Source organism: Stegodyphus dumicola, chromosome X1, assembly GCF_044657685.1.
Source record: "Stegodyphus dumicola isolate Sdum_Otavi_A_Nest chromosome X1, ASM4465768v1".
Taxonomy (NCBI): domain Eukaryota; kingdom Metazoa; phylum Arthropoda; class Arachnida; order Araneae; family Eresidae; genus Stegodyphus; species Stegodyphus dumicola.
The window spans coordinates 176,331,743-176,356,629 of record NC_140780.1 but is presented as its reverse complement, the minus strand read 5'-3'; the positions used below and the strand labels follow the sequence as shown (position 1 = coordinate 176,356,629).

The 24,887-nt window shown below is 33.6% G+C and overlaps 1 protein-coding gene across 5 annotated transcripts in view; it reads right to left on the bottom strand.

Annotated features, from left to right (window-relative positions):
• LOC118198324 (uncharacterized) overlaps positions 1–24,887 on the bottom strand; it is a 408,445-nt gene that overhangs the window by 225,194 nt on the left and 158,364 nt on the right. For all 5 annotated transcript variants that reach the window (XM_085808315.1, XM_085808318.1, XM_085808319.1 and 2 more), the window contains 2 exons: positions 23,434–23,482; positions 23,128–23,155 (listed from right to left, as the gene is read on the bottom strand). In XM_085808315.1, the coding sequence (XP_085664441.1) occupies positions 23,128–23,155; positions 23,434–23,482 (77 nt within the window). The remainder of the gene's footprint in view (positions 1–23,127; positions 23,156–23,433; positions 23,483–24,887) is intronic.

Below are 24,887 nucleotides of genomic sequence, written 5' to 3'. Positions count from 1 at the left end.
AAAGCCTTCCCTGTTATAAGGGATTGTGCGAAATTAGAAACGGAACTTTTTAGCATATATCAACAAAGAATCGAAAACCTCTCGAGCTTTATTTTAAGAAAAATTCACGTTTTCAAGCTTTTGTATGGAAACCGTCCGGATACTGAAATAATTCAAGTGATTTTGCCGAGGTTACTACCCCAAGTGCAAGACTTTATTTAATTGAGAAATCCGACTACACTGGAAAAGTTATTTGAGCTAGCAATCCAGTTTGAAAGTAGAAGAACGGCGGACGTCGAAAGAAGATGCCAGTATCAACAGCGAAACCAATTTGGTACGCCAAGACTACAGCAAACTCAAGCATACGGCTACGGAGAAAAAGCGAATCAGTGGGCAAGGAAACCCGAGCATTCAAAAACAGCCGGCGAACGTCGACAGTTCAATAGCAACCCAGGAAAAAAGTCTCAAGGCCAGGGGAAAAAGAAGGAAAGCACGGAAAGGAAAAATAATTTAAACTAAAACGGATTTCTGCTGACGAGAGGGTGCAGAAATTTGAAGGCCACGAAAACCCCTCTTCCTACAAGATAAATACAGTAATGGTGAAAAATTTGACTCTTCCGAAGATTGAAGTCTTGGTAAATAATATCCTGGCCACCGCACTCCTGGATACCGGCGCGCAGTGTTCCTGTGTGGCAGAAGTCTTTTTTAGAAAGTATTTTCGCAAATACCGCATATATAATGCGGATAATACGATAGTATTATCGGCGCAAGGAGAAGAATGTAAGTGCGTAGGTAAAGTACCTTTATATATCCGTACCAAGGACGAATAAGTAAAGGTGATGTTTTTTATAGTAAAGAATTTGCAAGCACATTTAATCCTAGGAATAGACTTTCTTTCAGACGCACAAGCTACACTGGATTTTAATGAAGCGTCCCTTAGGCTGACAATGAAACCAGTGCGTGTAGAAAAGGTTGAACCGCCAAGGTTAAATCTTGACCACCTGCCTAATGACGAGCAAGATAGAATCCGACAAGTGGTAAGTGAATTTGCTTCCTTATTTAGTGATATTCAAGGATTTACTCAGGTTACTAACCATAGTATTGACACCGGAGATGCATTGCCGGTTCGTCAAAAACCATACCGGTATGATAAGAATAAGGAAAAAATTATAGAATGGCATATTACCGATATGCTACGTAAAAAGATCATAACGCCCATCTCAAGTAGTTATGCTAGCTCGGTGGTTTTATGTAAGAAAAATAATGATTATCCTTTGGAGCATCCAAAAAGGTGGAGATTCGCTATTGATTACCGTAAATTAAATTCCATAACGAAATATCCGGTATATCCGTTACCGATCATAGAAGAAATTTTAAGAAACATAAAATCAACCAAATTTATGACGACTTTAGACTTAACGAATGGTTATTTTCAAATAGGGGTCAGGCCTGAGGACGTGCCTAAGACTGCTTTTATAACCAAGTCTGGCACTTATGCATTTTTGCGTATGCCGTTTGGCTTTTCAGGGGCCCCAGCAACATTTCAGCGATGCATGGACATTGTGTTGAGACCTGTTCTTGGAAAGTCCACATTTATCTATTTAGATGATATCATTATTACTAGTGATAATCTCGACCAACATGTACAGGATTTAAGACAGGTGTTTTCTTTATTAAATGAGGCTGGTCTAAAAGTTAATGTCGAAAAGTGCAAATTTGCAGCCCCTGAATTAAAATATTTAGGTTACAAAATATCTCAAAAAGGGATCGAGACAGATGAATAAAAAATAATCGCTGTACAAAAGTATCCGACTCCAAACACGGCAAAGAAGCTCTCTTCTTTTCTAGGACTTTGTTCATATTATAGGTCCTTTATAAAAGATTTTACGGCTATCGCTGAGCCATTGTTAAAATTAAAAAGGAAAAAGGCAAGATTCTCGTGGACGGCCGAAGCCAATAGTGCTTTCGAAAAATTAAAACAAGCATTAACGCAAGCCCCTGTGTTGAAATTTCCTGAAAAGGATGAAAATTTAGAAATTTCAGCGGATGCTTCGGATTATGCGGTAGGAGCGGTACTTTCGCAAAATCAGCAGCCCGTGGCATTTTTTAGCCGAACTTTAAATCAAACACAAAGAAACTATTCCGCGACCGAGAGAGAGGCACTTGCAGTTCTGTTAGCAGTGCAAAAGTTCCGAGTCTATTTTGGACAGGCGCCGATAACAGTGTACTCTGATCATGCGGCGGTAACTAGATTGTACTCAGGGAAAAATTTATCCCCAAGGTTAATAAGATGGGCACTCAAGCTGCAAGAATATAATCTGGTAATCAAGCATACCCCCGGAAAGGAAAATATCGTAGCAGATGCCCTATCACGAATTAAATTAGACGAACAGGGTAATACCGTAAAAGTTGCAATGCTTACAGCGTGTACAATAAATTCCCGAGAAACTGTAATAACAGAACTGGGTAAGGATCCTGAGTTTGGAAGTATTTATGAGTATTTGAAGGATCCTGAAAATTTTAGCCACCAAGATATTGTGGCGATAAGAAATAGGGCGGCCCATTACGAACTAATAGATGGTCTATTATTCTACACAAAAACTACGAATTCCAACAACGAATTTCGACCTGTTATCCCAGCTAGTCTTAGATTAAATATCCTGCAAGAGCTCCATGACAGCCCTTTAGCTTCTCATGCTGGTATTCGAAAAACTATCCAACGTGTACGCGAGGCAGTCTACTTTCCTGAACTGCAAAAGTTAACAAGGGCGTATGTCCAGTCCTGCCCAACATGTCAAGCCGTTAATTATATTAATTTCCGCCCGGCCGGGTTTCTAAATAGTATTAAATCCGAATTTCCAAATGAAATAATTGGCATCGATTTATTGGGCCCTTTCTCAAAAAGTCAGTTAAATAAAAGTCGCTATCTCCTTGTTATGCTTGATCATTTTAGTAAATGGACCAAAATTGTTCCCTTAAAACGAGCCTCTGCGAAATTAGTTACTGATTCTATTTTAAATAAATATATTTTAAAATACGGGGCGCCCCTAAAAGTTATATCGGATAATGGTCCTCAATTTGTAAGTAATGTATTTGAAGACATGTGCCAAAAACTGGGCATACGTCATTTAAAAATGGTCCCGTATCGGCCGCAATCAAATATAGCGGAACGGGTCAACAGAAATATAGTGAAAATTATCCGTAGTTATGTTAAAAATTTTCATAAAAGCTGGGATAACTATGTCAATGAATTTGCTTTCGCCCTTAGGACCGCAAAACATGATACAACGGGAAAAACTCCTGCTGAGTTATTTCTAGGCAGAAAGATTATAACACCGTTAGATAAATTATTTTATGTGTAACAAAGAGCCCCAGAATTTAAAATGGGTGATATAGAAAAACTAATTAAGGAGGCAAAGAAGAATACTGAAGTAGCACAGAGAAAACAAAAATTGTATTATGACTTGAAACGACGGGGAGTAACTTATAAAGTAGGGGATGAAGTACTAAAAATTAAGCATTCACTTTCTTCAGCACCAAAAGATAAAACTGCCAAATTTTTTCCACGATTTGAAGGACCATATGTTATAGAAAAAATAACTCACGCTGTTGTAGTGTTAAAGGCCAGAAATGGTGAAACCTGTTCCGCAAATATTGATCAAATTAAGCCCTACTTCGATCGTAATAAAATGCAAATCTTTTCAGATCTTTTGCAGGATCCGGCACGGCGGACACCGTAGGTACAAGTTCCAGAGGTGGGAAAACGACAAGTACAAGGGCAAGCCAATGAGAGACAGAAGCAGGTGAAAAGAAAATTGCCCCGCGGAAAAATTGAAGGTAAAAAGAAAAAGAAGCCGTTCCACCGTCCAGAAAACAGAGTTCACGAACACCCCCAGAATGAAGAAGGGAGAAGGACGACGTATGTGAAGAGGACCAGGAGAAAGGACGGCAACTATAACCCGGCTTTAAAACGGAGGATCGACTCATCCGACAGAACTCTCCGCAGCAAAAGTCGCCGAACTGCGGAAGGGCCATCAGCGGCGGAGGAAAAAGTACAAGAAAAATTTGAACGGCCAATAACGAGGTCCAAGCAGGATCACGACAGAAGTTTCCCGGTTCCGCCAAGAACAGCTGCCATTAAACGGCAAAGACCACAAGCAGAGGAGAAAAGGAAAGTATTCAAGGGTGGCCGTACTGGTGAGAAAAGGAAGCTTCCAGAGGAAAGCACTGAAGGGCGAGCCCGTACAAGAAGGAGGACAAACCAAGCTACTATTTGCAGTACCTTTAAAGACTGGGCCCAGAAAAGGATGTCCGAATATTACAAAGATAAGTAAAATTTTATGTTACTTTGCAAACTTAAGTTAATCTTTCATTCTTACTGCAAGTGGCAGATTTCAAGAAGTTTTACCTCATGCGAGGTCTACCTTTATCGCCAAAAGGGCGAGAAATGAGTTGTGACCGATTTTCGTATTATGTTTTTAAATTACTCGTGCGTAAAACTAAAGTTGATATATAATAGCGTTGTGTAAAGACTTAAATATTGTAAAAAGTTATTGTATAAATTTTATTTAAAACATTCTAGCAAGAAAGAAGTTTTAGTCTGAAAGACTTTTTGAAATGTAGTATTATTTCAATGTAGAAAGAATTGGCACTTGCTTTGAAAAGAATAGAAGTTAACAATGTACTACTAATGTATGTTTTCAAATGTGTAAAATTAACGGCATGTTGATATGTTCTTATATACATGTGAACTGTTATTTTAAATGTTAAGAAATACCGTGATATGGTAAAAGTGAAAGTAATGTTAAAAATTTGTTATTCGTGTGACTGTAAAGATTAAATCATGGCGAATGTGTGGTAAAGGTTGAATGATGTAGTTAGGCTCTCTGACGCTACACTTTAGAGTTAGCCACTTTTAGAATAGTACCTCAGGGTTAGAGTTGAAAGTAGGGTGTGTTAAGAGGTCTCGTTATGTTGAATTTTAACACGTTAGTGTTTTGATTGTAGGAGGAAGTGTGGCACACGTAGACAGAAACACATTCGTGTTTGGTGTTCTTTTACAACACATGTCAGAGAGCACGGGGAGAGATAATTAAAATAGTCACGAATGAAATAAGAATGTTAAGAGAAGTATATTCTATATGTTATTTGCAATGTCATTGTGTAATATTTCATTAAACTAGTTTTCCTTCCAGATCTCTGGAAGGAACCAGAATTGAATAAAGCTCCTGTTTAGATGCAGTACAGATGAAAAAAAAGATTGTTGTAGATCCTGGGAGCTGCTATTGTAACAAATTTCTTTCTTTTAAATTTTCTAGTTTCTAACGAAGTTATGATTGTAAAAGGTTGGCCTCGCGTTATATTCTAGAGCTAAAAGTTTTCAACAAGGTCGTTTTAGACCTCAGTTTCAAACTAATTAACTCTGGCGGGAAGTATGTAAGGATCTTAAGTTTTACTAACGTTTATTTTATTTTAAATCTTTACTATCACTTCTTATTTTCTACTTCCGGCCAGAAATATAAGCGTTAAGGATTTTATGCAAAGTTGTCTGGTGAACGCCAAGTATTTAAGTGTGGCCTTTTTGCCAAGCAAAAGAGAGGAAGCAGTGAGTTCGAAGCAGGCCGCTTACCTTAGAAGTTACGCAGTTGCTATTTGCCTTCCAGGCCAGAGGTTTTAATCCTCTTGATAAATTAAACGTATTGTAGTGTTCACAGTCTCTGTGCTACATACGCTTCCTGTTATTATAAGGCCAATCTTCCACGTGTATTATTCTAAAGTTAAATTAGAGTTTAGTTTTATTTTGATATCTTTTACGTTAGACCCCGAGTGGAGGGTCATTGTATTCCGAAGTACGGAAGTCATTGTATATAAAGAAAAATAAAGGGTTTTGTATACCCTTCGTCTGTATCCTGTCTACTTACTACAATTAGTGAACATAGCTTTAGTAAGCTCTCTGTTCCTAGTCAGGTCCTTGTATGTTCTCGAAAAAAGGTTAGAAGAAACATTGAACCTGATAACATCACAGATAAGCCGAAAGGAAACCTTGAACGGGGTAAGAGCAGTTTCAAGATGTCCGTAGTTCGGGTTGCGGCAAGGGCACTGAACATTTTTCACGTCCGTTCAGCACAAAAAATCCAAATGTCTCTACAGTCTAATGTGGTATATGTGTAAATTTTGCCACGTTCCCTTGCACAAAGTGCTTTGAAAGATGTCACATTTTAAAATATTAAATTTTTGAGTAAGGTGTTTTTATTTTTTTAACCTGGTTTCATTATGAAGCATAAGTAATTTTGCATGCTAATTGCAAAAATTCACTCACTATATGGTGAGAGTACAAGATCTGTATACTGACTTAAGTGTAAAACTGCTTTAGGTATAATCAGAAAATGAGACCACATGAAAAATCCTTTATCAAATTAGTTTGAGAAAGTAACTACAATAGGGCTCACTATATTGGTGATTTTTAACTGAATTTGAATGATATTCATTTGAAATTTTAATATAAGTTAGTATACTTAGCTATTATATCATAAAAAATAAAAGTTTATATTTTGTACATGTGCAGTTAAAAATTATTGTCTTTTAAATGCTGAAATGTCAACAAATATTCATTGATTTTACTTCAATTGTCAGTTTAATGCTTCTTTTGAAAAACATTGGCATTTTCCTGATAAATATTGTTGAATTTAATTCAGATACAACAACACGCCGAACATGTATTAATTTAGAAGTCACACAATAAAAATCAGCATTATACTTTCAAATTTTTGCAGGACTAGTTTTGATGGACTACATAACCATCATCCTCAGCTGCAAAAGCGCAAATGAACGAGATAAGATAACATGGACAGGAGTTAAGCTACTGGCACTATCTGTTGATGAAACCAGAACTAAAACATGGCACAAGTAGCTTAAATCCTGTCCATGTTATCTTATCTTCTTCATTTACAATTTTGCAGCTGAGGATGATGGTTCGGTAAAACCATCGAAACTAGTCCTGCGAAAATTTGAAAGTATAACGCTAATTTTTTGTTGTTTGACTTCTAAATTAATTTTTGAATTTGTTTGAAACCTTGGCATGTTACAATGCTACAAGCAGAAGACAAAAAAAAAAAAAAAAAAAAAGTATTTTTGAATAAAACCTTCATATCTTTATTAATATATGTGTTAATTTTATGAAAATACACCTGGATACTGCACATGGATTGTAAAACATTTTGTAAAAATTGCATGTAATTTCTTCATGTTATCATACAAGGTGATCAAATATATGTTTTTCTCGATCATTTTGTTGATCTGCTAAATGTATGCATGATTGAATTTTCACTGACAGGGTGAGCTCAAACATGTTATTTATACCACTGAAGTTACAGAATACTTCATGAAGCATTTCCTCAGAAATCTGAACAAGTTTTTAACCCTTTAATGACTGCGCACCTTTATTCAAGATGCTCGTGCGGGACGAAGGGGAATCGAAGACAGTTACCGCATAGGACCGAAGGTTTTGCATCACTAATTTTAGGGGGGAAAATCACAAAAAAGTTTTCGTTCTACCATCGTAATTCTTTGTACCATTCAGATTATTACCTGAGCCCTTATATATGTTAAATTACCATTTAATAACATTGTTTTCTTTATTTTACATGAAAATATATTTTAAAAAATTGCTTACTTTGGAAAATAATTTTTAGAAGTTCTGTTCAATTTATTCCAAAGTTTTAATTGACAAGATTCATTAATAAAGTTTAAAATTAATAAAACAATACAATAAAGTACAGTAAATAACAAAATTTAAAATGAAGACTGTGGTAAATCTCGAAGCACAAAGAAATGCAAAGTCATACATTGAATGTTCCACAAGCATAATATGTCTGTTGCTTTTTTCTTTGTTTTAGCACGGTTTGTAAACACAATATGCACCTTCTTCAGGTTTTTTTCACCCTTTTCGTTTATACACAGTGTAGGAAAATGCCTACCAGATAATTGGATAGATGCTGGTACAGATCTGGCAGCAAACTGCTCTTCTCGATAATTTCCGTAGTTCTCGAACATTTGTTCAATCAGCTTCATTTTAAATTGGAGAAACGTCATTTTAATGCCATGTTTTTTGTCAAAAGGAATGTTCGAGTTCAATATTGTTATATCCATCAGCCCAAAAAACAACTTCTTGTACGATTTAATTGATTTTCGAAAACATGAACAGTGTGTCATAACTGCGTCTCCTATGTCTACACCACCCATGTTTTTGTTATAATTAATAATACTTTAAGGTTTTAAAATGTCCTCTCCAGTAATTCTATCTTTTCTGCCAGATTTAGCCATTTCTGGTCCATGTATGCTTGTTAGCATAAAAACATCTTTTTTTTCCCTTTGAAAGCAATGATGTTCATGTTGTTTTGCTGCATTACTTCCAACTCACCCTTTTTTGGTTTTTTCCCTTGAAAGTCTTTAGGCATTCTTTTTTGTTTTTAATACTGTTCCACAAACATTCGTTTTTAAAGAATGCAAATATTCTGCAAGTGATGGGGAACTGAAGAAGCAATTCAAATATAAATTAAACCCTTTCTCACATAAGTCACTCATCAGCGTCCTCATTACTCTTTCTCCGTAAGACCCATTGCTGCTTAACATTTCTGTGTCCTTCCCACAGTAAATTAAAAATTCCATACAAAACTGGCAACTAATTTGCATAACTTATATATTTTATACCGTACTATTGAAAAAAAGGAGTAGCGAATATTTCATTTGTAGTGAAACATTTTCAAATAAGGCTTCTTGATAATGTCCATCAGTATTAGCATTGCAAAAGGTACTTTTATATTCTCAGTATTTACATCTGAAAATCTGGCTGATTTGAGCAAAACTGTTTGTTTCTTCAGCAATCAAATTTAGTAGATCATAATGAAAGAAAATATTTAAAAAAAAAAATCATTTTCAGCATTTATCACAGAATTTATTCCTAGTGTTTCAGTAAATGTATGCGGACGCATTTTCTCAAGCGCGAGAGTCCAAGGTGATGTATCTTGAGTCGTACATTCACAGGAAGTTGAAGGCAGGCACTCACTGAGCTCTGTTTCTGACAAAATATCTGTATCAGAATCACTATAAGTATCACTTTCTAACTCTTTAGAAAATGAATCATCACTTTCATCTATGTCAGTAAATCGTTTAAAACTGAAGATCAGGAAACTAAAAGTACGTTTATTTCAAAAGGTAATGGATATAGGGTGCCACCTAGTGGTTAAAAAAAAGTTTCAGCTTTAAATGCGTATATGCATTGGTCGCCCCCTGAAATCAATCTCTAGTGATGCGTGGATGGGACGCCCGTCTGTGAGAGACGTTCTTATGGAATGCATAAATGGGACGCCCGTCCAGAAAAGGTTAAAATCCAAAGTGTCCAGTGGATTTTGGCTATGTAAGTATACATGAATAAGGATAAAGAATAAAGATATGAATAAAGATTAAAGGATTTTGGCTATGTAAGTATATATAAATAAGATGCATCAGAATACAAATAAATAAGATGACAGAAATTTACCACATTGCTGGAAACATCGAATGCAGGTCTACCTCTCAATTATACAAACATGAAGAAAAAAAGTTGCAACTTGACTGCTTCAGCAGTGACCATGATCGCAAGCATGTGCCATTCGGACCGATTTATTCTCAAAATAGGTTGGATAGACAAGAATAATTTAGAAGGGATTTTTTCCTTGCTTATCTTTTCCATTTATTTGCCCGCCTTTCAAAGGGCACACACGAGAAGACAGAAAATTACTTTTAAATAATCTAAGCTGATATGCTCATCATCATTTACAATTAGCTGTTTTAGTACATTGTATGTAATTCTGTGCATTTATTTCTTTACATACTTGTAAAAATGCAAGTGTTTTCCAAATTAGTTTTTCTATATGTAGATTATTTTAAAATAAAATAAAATAAATTTCACTTTATTGTAATTGTCATTATAATTATTCAATTATTACATATTTACATTACTGTATAATTTTCATTGTTATATCTTTATTACAATAAAATCTAATAATTATTATTATAATTAATTATAGTAATTATACAACAGATAATTATTATATTTACATTATAATTGATAATTATTCTCTTTTTTATATTTGAGCTAAAATATACTCCTGTGATGTTGCTCGCTCTTTTTACGGAGTGTGAGGTGGCAATACTATACTCTCAATTCTGAGCTTCCATGGCACAAAATATAATGACACTGTGTAGCACTGTGTGTGTTTCTTAACACTGCTTTGAAACATAATGTTTTTACCAAGTGAATTTATTTTAATGATAAAAACACGTCTTTAACACTTGTACAAAAGACCACAATATTGGCAAATGTTACATTAAAATCAACTACGATGTAAGAAAATCCCGCAGAAATGGAGTGGAAACCTAATTACCGTATTTGGCAGCATATAAGATGCACCCTTATTTAGACGGCCACACACAAAGGAAAAAAATTTCAATAGCGTGTTTTCTTTTAGTTCTCACGTTTCGTAAAAGCCAAATAAACAATTATTGAATGCAGTTACCTTCACGTATAAGACTGTGTCCTTCACGTATAAGATGCAGGTAACTTTGTTTGAGACCAAATTTAGGGGAAAAAAAGCCTTCAAATACGGTACCTGATTCCTTTTTTTACAAAAAAAAAAAAAAAAAAACTTCCACTAAAGAATATAGTTTCAGGATTTGTAATGCCCTATCTTCAAAAGTAAGCGCAGAAATATGCACGGTTCACATAAAATTCAAAATTCTTGCTTTCTGGACAGCAAACCAATGGGAATCGGCATTTATTTCTGTGAATATGAAACAAAGACAATTGACGACGATATTACCCGATATGAGGAATTTCTCTCCCTTGGTCAAATAAATTTCCTCTTTGACATTCGAGTGACCTTTCACATTGTGGCACGTTAACATCCCTTTAGGATGATTCTATGTATTTTAGCAGAATGCAAGCAAAGATTGCATTTGAGATGGTCAAAAATATAACTAATAAAATATAGAGCTGAAGCAATAAATATGTAAAGAAAATCATTTTCGTACTAGAAATTATCGATTGTGGGTATAATAGATAATAGTATACGAGCTTATGTTGATGATTTTGTTTTATTGGCCACAGGAAGTGGTTGCCCTACTATTGATTAAGCATTAAATTTCGCCAATTAAAAAATTGGAGAAGTGGTCTTTCCACGTTAAACTTAAATTTGATTCAAAGCAAAGCTTTGTTTTGGGTATTGCCAAAACTAATACCAGATAGATACATGCTAGGTGCAAACTGTAAAGACAACCCATTAGAGTTTCTAGGACAATCAAATATTTGGGCATTACGATTGATGAAAAGCTCACTTTTATACCTTACCTAGATCAAATAAAGATTGAATGCACTCAAATTCTTAATAGACTTAATAAAATGATTCTCCAAGGTAAAGTTTTTAAGTGTTTATATAGAGAGAAAGATCTTGTATGCATGTGGCACATGGTGGACTGGATCGGTCTGAAAGTGTAACAAGGTTTTGCAAATTCAAAGAATCGCTTTATTGGGGATTAGATTAAGAGTTTTAGAACTGTTTCCACAGTAACTCTTCAGATTTTGTCTGGATGTTTTCTGATCGATATTTCAGCAGAAAAAGAATATGCTATCTTTAAATTAAAAGCTAGTAATAATACTGTCAATTGCTTCAGTGAGGTCTTCTTAGCTAGAGATTTTGACTATGAGAAAGGATTAGACATTCATCCAGCTTTACTGAAACAGCTGAATTGACATAAAGGCCTTCCTAATATGACAGGCTACTGTTTTTACAGATGGATCTAACTCAAATGGTCATGTGGGAGCAGCCTTTTGTGCGTTCTTGCATGAAAAACTAAGCATACAAAGGAAATATAGATTTTCTGACAATGACTCTGTTTATCAGGCAGAGTTAGTGGCACTGCGAGATGCCTCATATTGGCTTATTTCTAATTCTACGCTAGATCCTGTAGAAATCTACAGCAACTGCAAAAGCGCAATTGTTTCAATCACGGATGTTTGACCAACAGATAAAAGATATGCTCATTTTATTAATGCTTTCAGAGATATTCAACTCTTTTGGACGAAAGAGATTACAGATATTAAACTCTTTTGGATTATATCGGGACTATTTATAACAAGTTAGCAGATAGATTGGCAAAGGCTGCCACTGAAAATGAAATTATTGATTTTGAAGTAAAGACTTCCTTTGACAGTTTGGAATCCTTGTTGAAAGGAAAAAGTTTGACTCTTTGGCAAGCAAAGTGGAATGACCCAGATTCTAAAGGAAGATTCACATATAATTTAATGTCAACTGTAAGTGAGAGAAGATGATTAAGTGACAAGTATCTTAAGAAAGCTTTAACTAATCAAGGACATTTCCCATTTTATTATAATAGATTTTCGATTAAAAATTGTATGCCTGTCCTTGTGGCATGCGTAATGTCAATCTTGAGCACCTGTTATTTAAATGCTCTTCTATGAAACACATTGCTTCAAGATTTATTCCATATATTGTTAAATTTAAAACTCTAAAGGATCAACGTAAAAATACAGTGACTAAATTGAAATTGTCAAATTTCATAAAATATATATCTGCATATGAAACGAAATTATATATTGATTGTGTTTAAAACAATTTCTCTGTTTGTTTTAAGAAAAACTAAGGTGTTTATGATATTCTGTTACTTTATTTTTTATATATGTAAGTAACATATTTTTTATGCATGTAAGTAACATGTGTTATACCTTGTTTTACAAAGTATGCAATAATGTGTTATTTGTTAATGTAGCTGGTAAATCTCGACAGCTTCTAGACTTTAAGTTCATGTTTTAGTTGTTAATTCTATTTAAAGTTATTTCAGGTAGTGTGGTGGTTGTTCTGCTGTTTATGGGCCTGATTTAAGCCTTGTTCTAGATTTCAACGTTTCTTTATTTAAATAGCACCATTAAAGCCCTGTTGAGCCTCTAATGGTGGTACAGGAAGTTCGATCAGTCTTTTCATAGAAATTATCTATTATGTGCCGTCCCATTGGGGAGACATACATTACAAACAATAATAGTCATGTTTTAGTGGGTACAGTTCAATCTAGGTGGCTAGAAAATTTAAACAAAACGTTAAAGCAAATATAAGATTAAAAGCTACATCCCCCTTATGTGCGTAATACGGGAACCAAAAAATCAAGCATAATATACAAATTTAGATGAAAAAGGTTGATGAAAAACTAAAGCTATGAAAATAGCTGAGTCAAACATGTGCATATAACTGTAAAAAATCAAGCATAGTAGTTTGTTTTAGCCTAGTGAATCATAATTGGTAATATAACATGCAAATTCTTTTTAATTTAACTAAAACTAATGGTGGAAAATTAAGCAATACATTCTTGATAAAAATTGGCAACAGAATTTTAAAGAAGGCCTAATAGTACAAATATTAGAAATATTATACAATAATAAATTTGATGCATGTTAATATATAAAGATGCTAAAACTGCTTTTAAAATTACAAATAAAATGATATTTTTACTATTGATAATATGATTCTGCTTCTGTAAGCACCCCGTAGGTGTTCTTCAGTTTGTTAGTTAATTAACATTTTTAACATTACGCATATACATCTAATAATGCAGAAAATTTGACTGCATAGATGTTGATTCATACTTAAATAATAATAAAAAAAATACATCATGTAGATGTAATAAGAAACAGTTGTGAAAGATTTAAATATTCCTTTTAATTACTTTAATTTATATTTGCAGCCACAAATAACTTGCCACACTAATCACGCCTGTTCCAAAACATTTACATTTTTAATATCTGTGGTAAGAACAGAAGCAGCTGTCTAGCTAGGCCAAGGAGCAGAAGCAAAGTGTGTAATCCAATAAGAACTCTTAGTTCAACAGGAGAAAGGTTTTGGTTTAAAATTTTGATCATTAAGTTCCGAATAAGCTACTTCATTAAGGATTATGTAAAGGATGGAAAGGAGAAATACTCTAATTAAAATGCAGACTTAAAGGGCTATTGCAAAATTACAGTTAGTATTTTGTTTTATATATTTTTTATTTTGCATGCACACATACACACACACACACATGTATATATAAAGGTTTACCAAAAGTTAACATGAATATTTAAAGAGTTAACATAATTAATGCTTTTAATAAACAACATTAACTAAAGCTTCTTTTCCTATGTATTAAACATTCCCTGCAATTAAAAAAAATCCTTAAATTTAGTGGAAAATTTAAGAGAAAGAGAATTTAGCATCACACTCTGAAACTAACATTAAGCAAATAAAATGCAATAATGTTACAATTTCACAGAAACCATATAAAAGTAATACATGTAATTAAAGTTTAATAACATTCATTTCAAAACAAAGCTTAAAAAGTACATAAATAAACAAACAGGGTTCGTACACATTTCCTTACATGAAAATTAAGGACTTTTAAGGACCATCAAAGAAAAAATTAAGGACCTATCAGCAAACAAAAAAATGAATAGAATAAAGCAATTATCCATACAACCGACTTCGTGCTTGTAATTTCACTTTAAGAAACTAACAGAAGTGTGTATTATGCACTATTATTAAATTCAATTTAATACTTCCATAAAACAATTTTGAAAATTAAATTAACTCCCTACAAGTTATGAAGTAGATAACATTAAATTAGGAACATAATTTCTTGAAAAACATGTATAAGTGTATTTTACACTAATAACAGTCACTATATTAGAGATTTACATGATTATTATTTAACTTATTTGATATTTATTTAAACACAGTCAACTACTATTATAATCACAATGTAAGAATATTTTGCAGATTAAAATGACTGATTTGTAAACATACAATTTATTTCCTTGGTTTTTTGAAAGATACTAGAATAATAAACTGTACAATAAAAGATACAAAACATTTGTGCTTTTTTTAAATCTGAAATCTTTTCAGCTATTTTAACATCTAATTTATTTATGTCTATTTCCTTTTCTTTAACTATTCTTCTAAGTTCATTTGCTTTGATAAGCAAATCAATGTTCCTGCTGGTCTCAGCTTCATCTGCTAAAGCATCTACTTCTTCATTAATATCGTTAACGTCCCTTTGAAGAAATTTTTTCTTATGCTTCATATAATCAATTTCTTCCTCAATAATATTTCTTTTCCTCTTTGAATTTTCAGATTTAGTTAAAGATTTTTGTTTTTCTAAATACTGAACGTTCTTCTAAATACTGGACTTCTAAATAACGAACTCCACTTCTTGCAGAAGCTGCTGCTGATCTCATTTCTTTATTAATTTCGATGTTAAGAACACCTCCAGAAAATTTTATGTAATCAAATACTGTGCGTTGAAAAATGTATGATGAGTCACTTAAATTTTTAATTTCAATTGCTTTATTTACAGAGAAGCCCCTTTCCACAGAGGCCTGTTTATGTGACAAGATAAGAATACTTGTCACAGTGAATACTTGAATAGTGAAAATATACATTTTTTACTATATAATATATATATATATATATATATATATATATATATACATATAATTTATTTCCTAAACAATATTGATTAATTGATTATATTATCTCCTAAGTTTAATTAAAGTAGAATTATTTTAAAAGAGTGAATCCATACTAGTAAGTTATATTTTGAAAGATGTATATATATATATATAATGTTGTATGAACTTAAATCCATTTAGTGCGAATACAAGTTATTATTACTTGCGCAATTGCTGCAAAGTTAGTTAATAATAATTTATTTCCTAAACAGTATTGATTAGTTGATTATATTATCTCCTAAGTTTAATTAAAGTAGAATTATTTTAAAAGTGTACATCCATACTGGTAAGTTATATTTTGAAAGATGTTTTGCAACTAATCAATACTGTTTAGGAAATAAATTATTATATATATATATAGAGAGAGAGAGAGAGTACAAAGTCCGAGATCCGGACATCCAATACCTGGAATGATCTAAAATCCGGACCTCAAAGCCACCACCAACCAATTTTTTAGGGCTTTTTTGAAGGGAAGGGGTATGCTTTACGGACGCGCATTAGATTTTTTTTCCTCATCATAAAAAAACATGCCGTAAATCCCGATTCTTAATCTCAGTTTGGCGCTAAATAAAATATCTCATTATTGAAGAAATAAGTATTTTAGCATAAATTTGTGTAATTAGTAACTTGACCCCATAGCTGTGTATCTGCTTGGTATAATCTCAAACCGAAACATTTGTTAATTTTACACCAACTAATATTTTATATCCTTGATGCCGAAATCGTGAATCATTATTTATTGTATTTTGCTTTCATCACCGCATGCTTATCAGCAGATGACAACTTGAGTGATGAATCATGCAGCAACGCCAAATAACAGAGTATTATTCGATTACAGTTTTAAGTTTAATGCGCTAGAATGTTGACAAGGGGAGATTTAGCATAAATTTCTTTCCTTATGCTAAAAATAGATTTTGTTTATGATACTCATAGGACAAACGATTATATTTAGTGCTATTTGAATTAAGAATAACTCATTTGTTATTCACATAAAGCTAGAACCAGTGCCAGAGCTCGCATGGCCGCACCAGGTGGCAGAATTTAGCAAAGTTAAACAGAAGTTTTTCATTGCGATGACAATGCCCAATCATCAATCAATTAATGGAGGGCGAAATCTGTAGTATGGTTCTAAATCCAGAAAATACAGCTACCGATAGTGAAGACAGTAACAGAGAGGTTACTGAACGAGAAAAAATTTTGATTGACAAGTTATTCGGAATTCTCGACACAGCAATTACAGGACTTGAACAATGGAACTTAATAACTGAACAAGAAAATATATGTTTATAGTATTAGTCTACCGTATTAGCAGAGAAAACAAATCAAACAACTCACATTGAAAGAAATGTTTAATAAAGTAAACATATAAATATTAAGCTCTTTTCTTTTGTAAATTTTGATACCGTTTAAATCATAAATGCTTCATTATTTCATAAATCACGATTTCATATTTTCAATTTTATAATTTCTACGTGCCATCTTAGTAGATTTAAAATGATCTAATATACGGAAAAATCTCAAATCTGGGATCGCCGAAGTCCCGACGAGTCCAGACCTCGGACTTTGTACTGTATAAATATATTATAGATATAATACGGAATGTATATTTTCAGTTAAACTTCTACCCAATAACTTTAGTAATTCATGAAAGTTAATTTTGCATCTAGTTAATTCAGGAAAATTAGTTTCAATTAGTTGTTTTCAGCTTTAAAAATATTACAAAATTTTTAATTAGTTAGTTATTTTCAACTAATAATTGTATCGCCATTAGCAAAAATTATGCATTACTATCATCAACATAGTTTTAAACCAAATACTTAATTGTCTATTGAAGCTTCAAAACGTATTTCCGAACTTCACTTTTTCTTGGCTAGCGTTACTGAATTTGCCCTTGGCGACCTAAAATCGAAATGGGGCCAACAGATTTCCCGCGAGATCGATAACAGACCCTCTGCAGAAATAAAACTCATAATCCCGATATCCCATACATATTACTATATGTGCAAAAAAGAATACACTCCGTAGAATGTGATAAAAAATTAATTTATGGCTTAATTGAAACAAACACAGAAATTCAGCTAAGCAAAACCGTGTAAAAACAAATTGAAATGATAAAACGAAACTTAATTTTCATGTGAATTTTCAGCGCTGACTCTCCCATTCCAGAAATTTCAATTTGTTTCAGACAAAGACCACATTTAAGGATTGCCATCCATCAATATCCAGTCTTTGTAGTCAGCTTGATGAAGCCACAGTTTATTGAAAATGCACTTTCCAGGCATCTCGTTCCTATTGGTGTCGGAAGGGTTGTGGGCTTCCAGGTTGGAATTGCTCTAGTTTTGGCAAATATTTTCAGAATCCTCCCCCTTTTTTTTTTCTCGAGCACCTTTATCATCACTTTCGCCTCTTAAAGAACTTCCGGCTTCATGCTTTTGTCACAATCTGCCTAAATTTATGGATAACACCTGTTTCGAAAGATTGGGTGAATAGCCAATCAGACACCGATACTTTCGTTCGGGTAGCTGTTTTTTTTTTTTTTTTTTTTTTTTATCGTTTGCAACGCAAATCCACCAACAGATTGGTTAAGAGCCGTGTAATTTTAATTTCATATTCATGAGAAATCGTAATTCACACTTCGAATGGCAATCATTAGAAATGATAAGAAATGTCAAATGAGCAAAATTAAGGACCATTTATTCATTTCGGCCAAAATTAAGGACTTTTAAGGACCAAAAATCATTTTTGAAAAAATTAAGGACTTTTAAGGACCGTACGAACCCAGAACAAAATATTTTTCATCTACATTAAATTTTCAATTTCATGAGAAAGAAATGAAGAGAGTATTTAAAGTGAATTTAAATCTCAGTTTACATAAAAAAGAATACAGAATTCAGCTAAATATGTCACTTTTTAATCAGTCCCAAGTCTGTTATACTATTACTCATTAATTGTTATCATAATTATAATTAAAGCATCCTATTCATATATCACAGTTAAATAAATTATCTCCGCAATATATGCGAGAAAATTGTACACTGTTTCATGAAAAGAAAGAGTAAACATTTAACAAAAGCATTAATTGGCATTAATAAATTTGCTTGTTAAAAATTTTAATCATGGCATGCATTTACAACTGATATCTCTTCTCTATCTGTATAACACACAAAAGATGCACTTTCATCAAGCTTTACAAAGATATGTATACTCTGGTAGCAATAGCACAGTCTTGGTTTCAGCTCAACTGACATGAGTTCTAAACATTACAGCTATTAAAAATATATGAAACAGATATACATACTTCCACAGTATTAAATTCCTAACTGAATCACTGCATAATGAAAGTATTAGATTTTGCAAAGGAATGACAAACACACAATGCATACTAAAAATTTTTTAAACATTCATTCTTTTGATTAAAAGCCTTCATGCATTCACTTGTTCGGCAATTTTAAAACACTTACCAAGACTTTAAATTGAAAAGGATACACAAATGGCTAGATACTTAACTACACAAATGCATGTCCCTAAATTTGAATTTAACAACCTATGAACTTCTGACATATTGCAAAAATTAATTAAATTTTTTAAATAATTAACCCTTTCAAGACGGAGGGGAGTCAAAAGGTATCAATGCAACGGATGAGGATTTTGCATCACTATGCTTAACTTAATAAAAAATCCTACAAAAAGAAGTTTAAGCTCAAAGTCATAACTTTGAGTACCATTTTAGATCATTACTTAAGCTGTCATACGTTCAAATTAGCATTTAATAATCTTTTGTTTTTACTTTAGATGAAAATATGAGATAGGATTCAAAAGTTCCTGGACTGAGTCTATAACGTAAAAGAAATTATGAATTAAATTGCAGAAACACATCCCCCTTCGAAATAAGACAATTGCGCAACAACACACTTTTGCCAGCACCTGTAAATCTCACCGAAGCATGTCTAGAACCCATTTTTGACCATGTCCTTTAATTCAGCCTGCGATGCACATTTAACTTCATCTGAAGATGGAAATCAATGACCCTGCAAGTGTCTTGACAGTTCAGGAAATAGGAAGAAATTACAGGGTGCGAGATGAGGTGAGTAAGGAGGGTGAGGCAAAACAGTTCGTTTGTTTTCGTTTTCGCAAGAAAAATCATTGACGAGCAGGGATCAGTGAGCAGGAGTGCTGTCATGCAACAACACCCATGACTGCTCAGTCCACACTTTTGGTCTCTTCTTCCAGAACGGTTCACGCAAATGACACAGGATTTTGGCATAGTTCTTTGTTCACAGTGCGTCCTTCAGGGATAAATTCCACATGCACAATGCCATGGATATCAAAGAATACCTCTAGCATGACCTTTCCTTTAGAGCGATCTTGGTGGAATTTCTGCTTCCGTGGAGATTTGTGATTTGCACATTGCCGATGCTTTCTTAGTTTGCGGGTCATACAAAAAGCACCATTTTTTGTCTCCAGAAACAATTCTGCCAAACAGGGAAGGATCTTTGAAAGGTCCGGAAAACAGTCGATATAAGCCTCCTGCCATTTCCATTCAAATTCCCTTTTGGTCTACGTTTAACATGCACAGAACGATATGTTGACACACCCTACGCATGTTAAGATCCTTAGTCAGTATCTGTTGGCATGTCGCCTCTGGTATCCCAATTAATTCAGCTATTTTGCAATTTGTTTCCTGCCTGTTCGCACGTACCGCCGCAGACACCTTTTTGATGTTTTCATCGGTGCACGAAATCAGGGGACGGCTACAGCGTTCATCGTCTTCGGCACTTTCACTGCCTTCTCTGAAATGACGATGCCAATCAAAAGCTTGTGTTATTGATAACGTTTCACTTCTGTACACATACTTCAACACTACAAAAGTCTCCGTAGCACTCTTACCCAAGTGAACACAAAATTTGATAGATTCTCTGCTCAACTGCTGCCATTTCTTTCTATCACTGGTTACTAAATGTCCCTGCCCACAAAAAATGCTGTCGTCATGAGCTTTCGACCACGATTCGGGACAAACCACTTTTAGAAAAAGAGGAGAATGCAGTAACACAAAAACGTTCTCATAGTCGCACTACTGCAGAAAGTTTTTACGTTATAGACTCGGTCTGGGAACTTTCGAATCCTACAACATATATTATTAAAAAAATTGATTATCTTCTGAAATAATTTCTTGAAGCGCTATTCAAATTATTTTGAAGTTTTAATACATAAAATTCATTAATAAACTTTAAAACTAATGAAAAAGCACAATAAAGACTACTTACAATAAGAAGTAACAAAATTTAAATGAAGACTGAGTGTGGTAAACCTCGAAGCATGGAGAAACGCAGTCCTACATTGCATCACCCACAAACATATGTCTATCACTTTTTTTTTTGTTTGTTTTTCCACAGTTTGTGAACAAACCATGCACTTTCTACTTTCTTTCGCTTTTTTTAACCTTTTTGCTCATATACAGGAAAGGAAAATGCTTACCAGATAATCGGATAGATGCTGCTACGGAATCAAAAGTAAAAAACTACTTTTCTTGATAATTTGTTCAGTTTCGTTTTAAATTGGAGAAACATCATTATAAAGCTGTTTTTTTTTCAAAAAGAATGTTGGAGTTAAAGACTGTTATATCCATCAGCCACCCCCCCCCCAAATTTTCTTGGACCATTTCCCTGATTTTTAAAAAACATGAACAGTATGTCATAACTGTGTCTTGTATGTCTAAACCACCCACGCTTTTGACATAATTTATAATACATTTAAGTTTTAAAATGTGTTCTCAAGTAACTCTTATCTTTTCTGCCAGATTTAGCTATTTCTGGTCCATTTATGCTTGTTAGCATAAAAACGTCTTTTTTTTTTTCCCTTTGAAGGCTATGATGCTCATGTTGTCTCACTGCCTTGCATCAAATTTACCCCTTTTTAGTATTTTCTTGAAAATTCTTTGGGCGTTCTTTTTTGTGTTTTTGATACTGTTCCACAAACATTCATTTTTACGGAATGAAAATATTCAGCAAGTGATGGGGAACTGAAGAAAACTAGTTGCTGCTTAACATTTCTGTCCTTTCCGTAGCAATTCGAAAAATTCCATCCATAACCAGTAACTGATTCCTATAATCTATATATCTTTATCCCATAACACAATCTTTTGGATGGAACATACTGACAAAAGCCAAGACTTCCTTTCCAAGTGAAAAGGGATTCATCAATGCAAATATTTTCCTCCAGTATGTAGTTTCTTTTAAACTTATTCTTTTAGATTTTCTATGATTAGTCCTAGTGTTCTCAACTTTTTAGCACTCTTATCTGAGGTGAAATGCTATGATTTTAAAATGCTCAGGAACATATCTCAAGGCATTACTCTATTGAAAAATGGAGTAGCGAATATTTTATTTGTAATGAAATACATTATCAAATTAGGCTTTTTGATAATGTCCATCAGTGTTATCATTGCACAAAACTTATATTCTCAGTACGTACATCTGAAAATTTGGCTGACTAAGAAGTTGATGGAGGATTTTGAACAAAACTGTTTGTTCCTCCAATAATCAGATTAATTAGATCATCACCAAAGAAAATATTAAAGAAATATATTTCTTTTTCAGCATTTAACTACAGGATTTGTTTCCGGTGTTCAATATATGGGGATGCAATTCGTCAAGCACTGGAGTTCAAGATAAAGTATCCTGAATCGAACTTTCATGGAAAGTTGAAGGCAGGCACTCAGCAAGCTCTGTCTCTGACAAAATGTCCATATCAGAATTACTAGAACTATCACTTAACTCTTTAGAAATTGAATCATCACTCTCAATTATGTCACTAATTGGCTCATTTACCCTGCGAGTATATTCTTCCTCTGATAAATAATGCATTGTTCTCATAATAAACTAAAAAATAATAGTCAAGGAATTCCAAAATAAAATAGGAAGTACCAGTACCTGAAATAGATCTGAAGAAATAGATCTGAAATAGAAGGTATGAAGGCAACACAAAGTGTAACAGAACCCAGATAGTAATCTTAAAAGACCATACATAGTAGTGAAAGAAAAAAAGATTTGAAAATATAACAGATATGCAAATATTTATAGTATCATGTGGCGAGCAACAGAGCTGAGCTCAGTTTACATTATGCTTCTCTGCCTCCCCCTCAACAGCTGATGAGTAAAATACCAAAGTCAGGCCAAATGTGCACAAACTGAAGATCTAAACATAAAGTACAAACTGAAGATCATGATCCTAAAACCATGTTCAGTTCCAAAGTAATGGACATAGGGTGCCATCTAGTGGTCTTTAAAAGAGTTTCCAGGTTAAAATGCAGATATCCAATGCCCATCCCCTGAATTCATTCTCTAGTGATGCATGAAAGGAACATCTGGCTGTGACACATTCGCAGGGAATGTGTATATGGGACGGCCGTCTGGAAAGGGTTAAGTCTGTCTAAAAAACTCTCAGTTTGAAACTAACAAATAAAGAGCAATACTGAAAAACATTTAAAACATACTGCCAAATGTTTATCACTTAAGATTATGCAATATAATTAAAATTACTATAAAGAAGGTAATCCTCACCTTATCAACTGAATTTCCTTCATAAGCTCTAAAAAAATAAATATAATTTTTAACAAGGTATAAAAGCTCTTTCGACAAATTACATTCAAAATATTATTATTAAAGAAAAATGCAACATAAAAAGGTCACTCGATGTTACGGAAAATTATACATAAAGATATTTTTATATTAATAAAATACAATAAACAAAAATAGTTTATTCATGGTAGACTGAATTAAATGTTTTAATTGTTGACTTAATCATTAGACTCTCATGACAAGTATATATGGTAACAAAATTCAACAAAATAATTTGTTAACATTTACCTCAGTGTATTAGAGACAGGAATAGGATTAGCCAAGGAAGGCAAATTACCTAGAATATAAATACATGAATTAAATTTTGGAGAAAAAAAAATGAAAACAAAAAAAGGGTTAACAGCAGATATAATGCAAAATAAATTACAAAATTAAGAGTGATACAGAGCTACTTTTAGAGGATTTCTAAACATTTCATTTCCACTGATGGCCCCTAAAATTGCTACAAAAGGAAGGATGGCAAACAGCAAAACCTTATTTATTATACATACAAAGTATAATGAGAGCAAGACAATTTATTTTGTAGGTTGTTTGGGGTGCACAGTGTTCAGAATTTGGTATGCAGAGATGTCATTTTCTGCAGCTGTAATTCAGCTGTGCATCGACTCAAGATGAGCTTGGATAACAGATATAGGTACTTTATTCCAAGTTGCTTCAACTCTATGTTGGTGGTTGTATATGCCCAAGTGGTGTCATCAGTGGCATAGCTAGGGTGAGGCAAAGGAGGACACCTGTCCCCTGGCACAGCATCCAAGGGGTGCCAAACTGATTCTACGAAATTTTTTTCTTTCTTGGCACATGGAAAGGGGTGCAAATTCCTCAGTTGTCCCTGGGTACTGGAAACTCTAGCTATGCACCTGGATGGAATGCATCTCTCGGTAATCCATGAACAAATGTTCACAGTGGGTAAGAGATCTGGAGAATGGCAACAGCTGAACACACTCTAAAGCAAGGAAACAGGGCAACAGATGAACACCCTTTATATCAAGGAAGGTCAGGACAACATGTGATCCTACATTATCTTGTTGAAAGACGGTGTTACACGGCCTCTAAGTTATTGCACAGATATGGACTTGAACACATCAGAAATGTAATGGCAGCTGCCCACATTATTGGCTACATGAACAAGAAGTGGTCGACATATGTATTCAATGGCCCATTACACCAATACACAAGGTGTTGATCCATATGACAATGGCAAATCAAAGGTGGCAACATTTGCTCTCCTTGGTGAAATCCACACATGGATACATACATCCTGATGCTGTACACAGAAACATGTTCCCCCATAGCACAAAACATCCTCAGGATGTCCTATTTAAGTCGCAATATCCCGGGACATACTTGGGATGTCCTAAGGATGTTGATTCTCAGATGTCCTGAGATCATAATTTAACATCCTGAGGATGTCTCATTTAAGTCGCTATGTCCCGGGATATGACAGGATGTCCTGAGGACTTCACCAATTTCACATACTGAGGACATTCATTCTGCATTGTCCAGAGGACTTCCGTTGTCAAACATTTTGTGGATATTTGTTCTCAAATTTACCAGTTTTAATTTTTTGACATTGCACATCTCAAACTTGCACATTGTTTAATTTTCATATGTATTTTACTATGTTGTTTCTAAATGCTGTACATTAAAAATATTGATATTATTGATGATTTATTCTTGTTATT